The sequence below is a fragment of the Leptidea sinapis genome, chromosome Z (genome assembly GCF_905404315.1).
Source record: "Leptidea sinapis chromosome Z, ilLepSina1.1, whole genome shotgun sequence".
Taxonomy (NCBI): domain Eukaryota; kingdom Metazoa; phylum Arthropoda; class Insecta; order Lepidoptera; family Pieridae; genus Leptidea; species Leptidea sinapis.
In genome coordinates, this window is record NC_066312.1 from 29,708,716 (window position 1) to 29,718,348 (window position 9,633).

A 9,633-nucleotide genomic window follows, 5' to 3' on the forward strand; every position below is an offset into this window, starting at 1 on the left:
GGTTAAAATCGTTAAATTGTGTGGAATCGAACGTTTTAATGTATTCTTGTTGCGCAAGTTTCTGTCAGGTGAGCGAGGGGATCTATTCAGGTGATTCTGCTCTTATGTGGAAAATAAGTCTCAAGCTGTAGTCCTCAAGGACTATATGTCATTTTGGACAGAAATACCGTCTGGCATACCGCAGGGATATTTTTTAGGCCCCCTGCTTTTCGTATTGTTCAGTCACTCATTTTATCTGATGTAGCTGAAAGCATAAACTTCTGGTACAACAGGATATAATTAGATAATTGACACTTATTGTACAGTGAACAAATAGATCTGAAAATCTCGAAGACAACAAACTGTTCCCATGATTATACTTGTAAAGAAACTCAAAGCTTGGAGAGTATATGCTTGACCTGGCCGTTATCCACGACTCTAAGGCACAGGGCACTAATCGATATACAGTGCCCTTGGATGTATAATTGGGTTATATAAATTATTTCGACAAAAACGAACATTAAGGATTTTATAAAGTGCATTCGTACGTAACAATCACGATGGCCCCTGCTAAAATAATTACATTTCACGATCTTCCATATTATGAATCATATGATTGCACTTGCAGGCGACTACACTTATTGCCGTTGCAACTAAGAAGATGTTTCCTACCTAGTTGCAATTCTACATGGTAATGTTGATAGTCCTGAACTATAAGCTCAATAATTATTTTTTTAGTAGGTACCTAATCAACGGAAACCACGGCGCTTTACTGAAACCCTTTTCTTTACGTGAACACTTACTTTAAGTGAACACACAATATCGCTAGAATTCATTCTTTTCTGGAGCAAGTAGATCACAATAGAAGTCTGCTTATTACGACGCTTAAGCTTGAGGGTTCGTGCGATCGAAAATATTCTCTCTTTGTTTTCATTTTGACACAAGCAATACAGAGAAAACATGCGCGCTTCGCACCATAAAGTGTTAATCAATATAAAATATCATGCGCGTTGGTTTCACCAGATAATATCGTCTAAACGTAGATATTTTATTTTCATCATTACCCTGCAATGTGTTAGTATTAAAATAAAACAAATGTTGGCTCCACAGAAGAAATGTAACAAAATGATGCTTCGCCTCAACAACTTCTTATATGTTTTTAACTTACGTCAAGGCACAATTTTAATTGCCGTCCATCAAATCGTAAGTAATTGCAGTAGTACCTATCTTCCCGTTCGATTAGGAAAAAGCAATAATTTAAGAAATTAATTTTCTGTGGTAATTTCAGGCGTTATCTTCCTTTTTTCTTATTGTTTTACTCGTTGGGATATCCCATCTAGGAGAGATGTTACAACTGCTTCACAACGATATGAAGGACGAAGAGGAAAGACGGGGCTTTTATGGAGTGGGTTACGGAGATCACGTTAAATTTCATGAGAGCGATGTGATCAGCACTAACAATCAATTGCGGTTTATAAAAGCGCAACGACTTGCTTCCTGTAAGTATGTAGCTACACAAATACAAAACCAACCAATCAAAATTGCTTTTTTCATTTAGGTCAAAATGTAACAGTTAAGAGTGTTAAAAGTTATACATTTTACCACGTGGGAAATGGTTGAGCTTTAATGAAATGAAGTGAAAGAAACTCATTGCCATTACTTTATACTAATATTTATATCTTCATCATATTTCTTCTATCTAGCTATCGTTTAGGGGCTCCTGTTTCCGCAATTAAATCTGTTGGGTCCATTTGAGTGTTGGCCAGTTACTCCAGCCCAGCTTTGTCCATGAGCTCAGAACGGTATGTTAGCAGACTTCTCAGAGCGAAAAATAGTATTTGTTTAGGATTTTACCCACTGGTTGACCACTCCTACACATTCCAGAATTACGTTAATTAGTAAAAATTTAAGAAAATACTATTTTTCATCCTCTACCAGACATCCTCTGAACTTAGAACTTTCCGTTACGCCGATTGTGAAAAGGTGATTATTTAGTGATGTGTGAACAGTCGGGGTGCCCATCATAATTCGGATATCATGACTGTTTAGCCTGATAAGTCGACGTGTCAATTTGGGCGTACAGGTGTTATTTCGACTGTCCATTACTTCAGACATTGCTAATCGGATATTGTGTAGGTTATTAAAAAGAGGGCGTATGCATTTGGCTTTAAGAAGAATTTAAAGGGCAGTGGCAATTGGTGAGGCATTGCGCCAGCCACCTGGGTCTATGAGCTCCGCCTTGCAAGTTCATCTGTTGTCCAGTTGAATGAACCGTTGTGTCCCTTCATAAAATATAAGGTATTACAAAAAACATATGCCTAATAGTTTGTTAGCCTTCGATAGGTCGGTCATCAAGTAGCCATATAAAAAAAGATTAGAGGATTATTTCATATTAGGATTAAGAGATCCAATTCGCCTTTTGATGCCACGCTGTAGAACAGCGCTTCATCAAAATAACGCTACTGTTAATGTGTTTATCTTATATCTTTAAACGAGCAACTCTTGTATATATATATAGGTATAAAATCTATATTTTGGAAACGGCTCCCAACGATTTTCCTGAAATTTAGTATGCAGGGGATTTCGGGGGCATTAAATTACACATTACTACAATAACATTAGAATACAAAGGTAAATATCGCCACTCTATACAAGACTATAATAGCTCAGATGGGACATTGGGTGATCCGGAAAACAGAAGACCCCAGTTCGAATCCAAATGTCCTATTATTTTTTTTTTGTTCAAGTTTTGTTCTAAATATTCTTAAAAATCCGAGCAAGGCTCGGTCGTCCAGATAGGTCTTTAACCATCTTCCATAAAATATGAGATTCGCCCAAAAATTACATTGATTTTATTTTTATTAGCATGTAGCAGTTATTGTTAGCACTGGATATTAACTAATACTTTTATATTTTATATTACATTTCAGTTACGGTCGTTTTCCTCTACACCAGTACGATATTGACAACAATTTATCTGATTTGTTCTATTTCACTTCTGCACGGGGCTGTGAAGTATAAGAGGCAGTATATTCTGCCATGGATAATGGCTGCTTGTATCGCCGTAGTTCTCCTGCTGACTGTTATTATACTCGGCGATGGATACCCTTGCATTATTAAACTATTCGGAGGTCATAATATGTATCGTAAGTTCATTTGAATAACTACATACTTCTAATTTTTCTATTAATTGTAATATTATTATATACTTATTATATAAACTTATTGAAGTGATACTTCTTGAACTACGGTATGAGAGAAATTTTATAGCAAATCCTCACAATGTTCGGTTATGTGCCATGTTGTTTTTGTTTTGTTTGTTTTTATTTTCGTCGCACTTGAATGCTGGAAGAATCCCGAAAAAACTTATTTTTTTGTTTTTTATTACAGATTTTGGTTGCGCTCTGTTCATCCTTACATTCATCTATGCGATATGCGCAGTCAGCAGTTTCGCCATCGAAACAGGTTCAGGACATTGCCGCACCACACATTCACAGACGAACAGTGATGAGAGAGGTGAACGCCTCCTGTTGCTAGACCACGCAGCACATTCCAGTCTTCTATCCGCAGCTCAACTCAACAAGCTATCCCACGGAACTCTAACTCATTTCGTTTGAATACCTTCCACAGATTATTAGCCGTTTGCAATGCTTAGCCCTCTAGCTAATGCAATTAATATTCCTTTGAAGCACATTAGATTCAGTTGTCCATGTTTTTATGTTATAAGCGTATTAATATTAATTATAAACATGGACGTACTAATTAGCTGTTGTGGGTTGTATTCTATGAAGCACAAGTTATTTATAAGTACTTACATACTTAGTATAATAGGAATAATATATTAATAAAAATTACAATAACTGTGATTTTAAAAGGTTCGAACATTTGTGGCCTTTGACATTATATATATACATCATAATATAAATAATGGCTAACGTACGGTTTTACTTTTAGAATCGATACAACTGTGAACTGTCTTTTATCGTGTGCTAGAACGTACAACACAAGTCAAAATTCTTTTTAAAAACGTTCGAATCACTTTACCGGGTATTTTAAATCGAATATTTATTTTGTGAGATATTTAAAAGATAAATTTTAAAATATTTTAAAGTTTTAAATATCAAATCTTAATGTATATCTACTACTGTATATTTTATTTTAATGAATGTAATAGCTTGGCAGAGCGGTATCTAACTACTTAGATACGGAAGGTATAATGTTCTGAAATTTCCATGTGAGGTTCAAAATCAGTTTGTACCTAGTTGGTTATACTACACTAAAATCGCGTCGTAACTACCTTTATGGCCGTATGGATAAGATAACTCGTGATAGCATAAGCGATAAATGAAAGATGAATGCAGGCTTTAAATATATCAAATCAGGTTTTTTTTAAATCTAAAAGTTCAAGCTAGCTTATGGCCTGCAACGCATCTTATGACTGCTAGTTTTACGCTTCCCATCACGTGAGCCTCTTACCCGTTTGCCTTTTCTTATAAAAAACAAATGTACCTACTGTGTACCGCGACTGCTTAAGTAAGTACCTAGGTACCTGCCAAGCTGATATTATGCACAGTACGTACACTTGGGAACATTATAAGATGTCTAGTGGACTGTTGTTATTTAGCCTTAATTCCTACAGTACGTAAATGAGAATATGATCCTAAGATCATTCATGAAATTGTAAGTTTGACCACATTTTGGTAGAGTTGAAATGTTTTTTTTTTTCACAGGTTAGCTTAAACTTGTCATTATATTTGACACTATTTGAATGAATTATGGTTTGAAAATAATGACTTACCGACAAACACTAACCGACTACAAAGTGTGATGGAGTAACCCATCTAGAAATTTTGGTTGAATAAATACGTGACTACCAAGTTAATTTTGAACAAAAGGAAATATGTACTTTCTAAATGACCCTTAATTTATGAAATACATTGATTTTTAGTATTGTTAAATAATTAATCAAATAGAATTTCAAGCAATGAAAATCAAGTGTTCAAATTGTGTTGCCTCGTTGTCATGCTATTTAAATAAAGATTATTCTAAATATTTTATGTTTTTTTTCAAGTATAACTAAAAGTACTCTGTAGTTTTTATTGAGGATGTTACACATTCTACGAAAACGGTAAAAAGGTAATAGTCTGTGCACCTATATCGCGTGGAAACATTCTAGATTCGAGACCTTGTAAGCCAGTTGGTTAATTGTACACACAACCTTTCAAATATATTCGCAATTGAGTAAGGCTTCCTCGCAATTTTTGAGGGTAGTCAAGTTAATTTAGTAGGTAAGTGTCAAATTAGTGGGGAAGTGTAATCCCCATAAATGGGAAATAATGTTTGAACGAAATGATACCTATGAACAGAATCTATTGATTGGAGTATTGTCCAATTTATTTTTGGGACTTACAAGTGAACTGTTGCCATAAGCGTTTATGGCAACGCGTCGGAAAACGCAATGGTTCATGATACAAATAATAGATTTTCGAGTTTTCTTTTTTTTGTAAACAAACATACCTTAACACAACAAACAAAAAATATGATATTAAAACACTTTGGAAGTGTGAACGTGAATGCAAAATGTCGTTCCGTTGTACATGACCTCACATACACATAAAAAAATACGTGTCTGTAGGGTAAGAGGGGTCTACCCAGCCCACCCCTATAAAAAAAAAACAATCCTTATCAACCCCAAATTCGCGTTTTAAATGCCCATCCCCGAAAGACTAATTCTTCAGAATGTGTTAGCAGCCTTATACCAAAGAGAATAATGAAGAAATATGAGGCGAGATTGCCTAACTAAAAATTTAAATTTAGCCTTAGCCTAACTAAAGTTACTATGAAATGTGAGATTTGACATAAGTTTGAGATAGTAATTACAATATGGCATGAAGTATAATCCAGCTAAGTTTGGAAGTGAACCGTAGGTTAAAAGTGGATTTGGGCTATCTCCAGATCAGTGCATGTTTCATACATTCGAGTGAATCAGGTTTTTTTTTAGTTTTGCACATCTAGCTTCATGTGCAAAGACATGGTGAGATTCTCGCAACCATTTTTCTCAACTCTAAAGCATATCTTTTCAAATGGGAAATAGATTCTGACTTTCAAATAGTGATTTAAAAATCTTACTTTGCATAAAAATATAAATCAGGTCACACTATAGTGCTTGCAATTTGATTGCATTATTATGCTGAAATAACTCCATTAATAACATCCAAAAATAACATTTTTTGTCACAATACCACACATTTTTTAGAGCACCAATGCTCATAAATTTCATAACATGGGAATTTAGTTTAAAGCTTTAATTCTAAAAGAAAAATCAGTCCAAAACACCTGAGGTACTAAACAAGCTTTCTCTATTTGTGACCAAATATGTAAAAAATAGTTTAAAATAAAAATATTCTTTCTATTTCTGGCAACACTCATAATATACAATCCTTTTAATGTAATAAGGGGTCAAAATTACCTTGTAAAGTTGTTATCATATATCATACAAATAATATGTATGATATAAGTCAGCCCACCATTATGGAATAGGGCTGGAGTGAATATTTAATTTAAGTAAAAAGGAATCACTCATTACAATACAAATAAAAGACAAGATTAGAAAAGCAAAGCATTAAACAATGACTTCTGGCTTTAAAATTTATTTAGGTATATGAAATTCTACACTTATAAATTCTAAGGCTTTATCTACATGTCATTATATATTACAATTCTCTAAGAATTAATTCTTAATGAACTACTTTTATTACAGTGGAAGACTCCTCATTCTATGGCTTAAATAATATTCCATTCAATAAGATTCCATCCAGTTATCATAAACTCAACCCCATCGTCCACCTTCCAAGGGTCTCTGAATCCCCTTAAAACCTTGTGCCAATATAAATTTTTCTGATGATTCCGACCTACTTGCATTTGGCTTAAGTATTTTTATATTTTTGTAGAATCTTTCTAAGTCCATCTCTAGTATAGGTACTTCTTTACCATCCCAGACTTTAAATAGAAAGTTACCACCGACCCTTGTTACCAGGGCAGCAAATCTAAGAGCCATGTAGCAGAGGCCTATAATTCTATCCTTATCTAACTCTCTTATTCCTGATGCACTTGGAGCCATATCTGAGAGGACTAAGTCAACTTCCCTGCCATTAAGACTAGTTATTACTTTATTGTGAGCTTCAATTGTCGAAAAGTCCATATTACTCATTATTGTTGCACCCTGGGGAAAAATATGTCATTAATTAAAGTTTTGTTGCCAATTTTAGAAAAGAAGTCATGTTAGGTAAGATAAGTAGTAGCTAGCTTTATATTCTAGGTCAGATTAAGTATTTGAATTTGAACAATATCAAGATAAAGAGATTGCATGCAAGGATAAAGCAAGGGCAGAATAAATGTCAAGAGGTCAAAGTAAATGGAGGTCCTTTCATAAGTCTATATTAACTCAAGCCCTAAGTTTACCCACATGCTGAATGCTTGAAAAAATTGGAAATTTGGTTTCACTTACTTCAATGGGATAAATTTGTAATTTATCTATTGCCAACACTGTTCCTTTGGGTTTTAATAAATCAACACCACTGGAATTAGTTTTTTGTACTGCAACTTGGGTCCATGAGCCTGGAGAAGCCCCTAGATCGATAACTGTGAGGCCTGGTTGCAAAATATTCGTTTTCTCATTCATTTCGAGCAGTTTGAATGCACTACGACATCTAAGAATGAGCAATTAATTTAATTAATAAAGAATTTTATATATTTAGAAAGCATTGTGAATATAGTATAGTACCTATATATTTACCTATAGTTTTGTATCTTAGCTTTTTCTACGTACGGGTCTGATCTTTGGCGAATTAACCACTGTTGTGAACTTTTAAACCTCTTATAACAATTATGCAAAAAACACATTCTTGAAAAGCTTATTATTTCTCTTTGTATTCTAGATCGCAATAGGTTCATATTATATAGTTTTTATATTAAAACGTGGTAGCAAATAGTATTATCACTTACACATAAATAAGACTAAAGAACGACTAGAATATTTATAACATTATTAGTTTAATATCTGCGAACAAAGAATTATCATCGTTTGCATGACTCTTGAGTATTATTGTCTTGTAGATGACTATTTATATATTTTATTGTCACTTGTTTTGAATTACCTACGAGAAAAAATATTTCATTTATATCAGAAAGGTCACAGGATACCTTTGTTTCATGTCTATTGTGTATAGAAACTGATTGTCAGTGTCAGTCCCGAGAGATATTTTTTTAAATTTTAGACGTGGTATCTAAGACCTTGCCAAAGTAAAGTCTCTTTCTCTCATTCTCTGCTTATGGTTCAGCTTCTAGGATCTCAGCAATGTAGTATTTGCGATCTATGTCGTTGTAAAAGCCTTTATGGCTATCAGCATAGAGGAGGTATTTAAATATAGGGGGTGTTTACACCCGAGCCTGACATATTATGAACTCCATTTGGGGGACTAAATAGGTAAATGTATTTTATTCCTCTCTAAAAAAACATTAAAAACCCAAGCACGAATTACTTCCGTTGCAAAAAATTAATTAAGACGTGTGAGTTGCTTTTCGCAGAATTATACATTGCTCAAGTAACTTCTTTGCGCAGATTCCTGGAAATTGATATACATGGAAGTATTATTGGAGTTTATAGAGGTATATTAGCATTGGATGCGGCTTCACTTCATTAACTAATCCAATCTAATAATAATATCCCGAGCAAAATTTAAGTCAATACTAACAAAGAAATGGGCACAACTAGCATTGAATAAAACATGAGATTGTTTGTTTTACTGTTACTTTTTCACGCCTTAACTACAGAGTTACAGAGAGAGAGTTGGTTATATTTTATTCAAAAATTTTAAGAATATCTGAACGTGCTCGATTATTAATTTAAGTACATAATATAAGAATATAGTTATTTTGCACAGTCTATTCATTCGCCAATCATAATATGATCTAACTATACACTAATTTTTGTCAAAAACGTGCCGCTCTTAAGTAACAGGGACATACAGACAAAAAAAACCTAGAAGTGGTGTCAGACACTAAACATTTATTTACTACAAAAATTCTTATTTTTTGTTATAAACTTTTTATTTAATTGTCAGAGTACCTGACTATGATTTTGTAAATTTAGTAAAACAGATTAAAACTGTTTATAATTTTTTTTATTGGCAGCTTTGAAATAGCTAAACCACCTTACCTGAAAGTAACATTGTGTAAAAATTTTATGCCTAAAAGTTTAATTACTTAAGTCTAACTTATAAAAATAACTTTAATGATAAATGTTATGTTTTTTTAATCACTGTGTGATTATTAAATTTCGTTTTGAAAAATTACAAAGTGCAACTGTACACCTCTCTCTTGTACTAAAATAGTAATAATTTCTCCTTTAAAAACTAATACTTTGGATTTTTGCTGAGAATAAATATATTTTATAGTATAATGAGTCAATCTGTATCCTTAAAGTGTTTGTTAAAAAGATTTTAATTTTTTACTCTATTCTATAGCCAGGACATATTTGTTTTAAATGTTCACCGCGATCACAAGCGCCGATCATGGCAAGTCTCCCTTCTTCGGGTTTATTAGAAGCTAAAGTTTTTACTTTTTATTTAAAACGAAACAGCCTTAGAGAGACTA

The 9,633-nt window shown here is 33.3% G+C and overlaps 2 protein-coding genes across 2 annotated transcripts; one reads left to right on the forward strand and one right to left on the reverse strand.

Moving 5' to 3' along the window:
• Nucleotides 1-862: 862 nt before the first annotated feature.
• LOC126979239 (uncharacterized) lies at nt 863-5,031 on the forward strand. Its single transcript, XM_050828514.1, has 4 exons — nt 863-1,182; nt 1,268-1,478; nt 2,910-3,125; nt 3,370-5,031. The coding sequence occupies exons 1-4, from the start codon at nt 940-942 to the stop codon at nt 3,594-3,596; spliced, it is 897 nt and encodes a 298-aa protein (XP_050684471.1). The 5' UTR covers nt 863-939; the 3' UTR covers nt 3,597-5,031.
• A 1,554-nt stretch (nt 5,032-6,585) lies between these two features.
• On the reverse strand, nt 6,586-8,193 carry LOC126979249 (rRNA methyltransferase 2, mitochondrial). Its single transcript, XM_050828525.1, has 3 exons — nt 7,775-8,193; nt 7,487-7,688; nt 6,586-7,201 (listed from the first exon to the last, which is right to left on the reverse strand). Exons 1-3 carry the CDS (start codon nt 7,930-7,932, stop codon nt 6,809-6,811), a joined length of 753 nt encoding a protein of 250 aa, XP_050684482.1. The 5' UTR covers nt 7,933-8,193; the 3' UTR covers nt 6,586-6,808.
• Between the last annotated feature and the right edge of the window lie 1,440 nt (nt 8,194-9,633).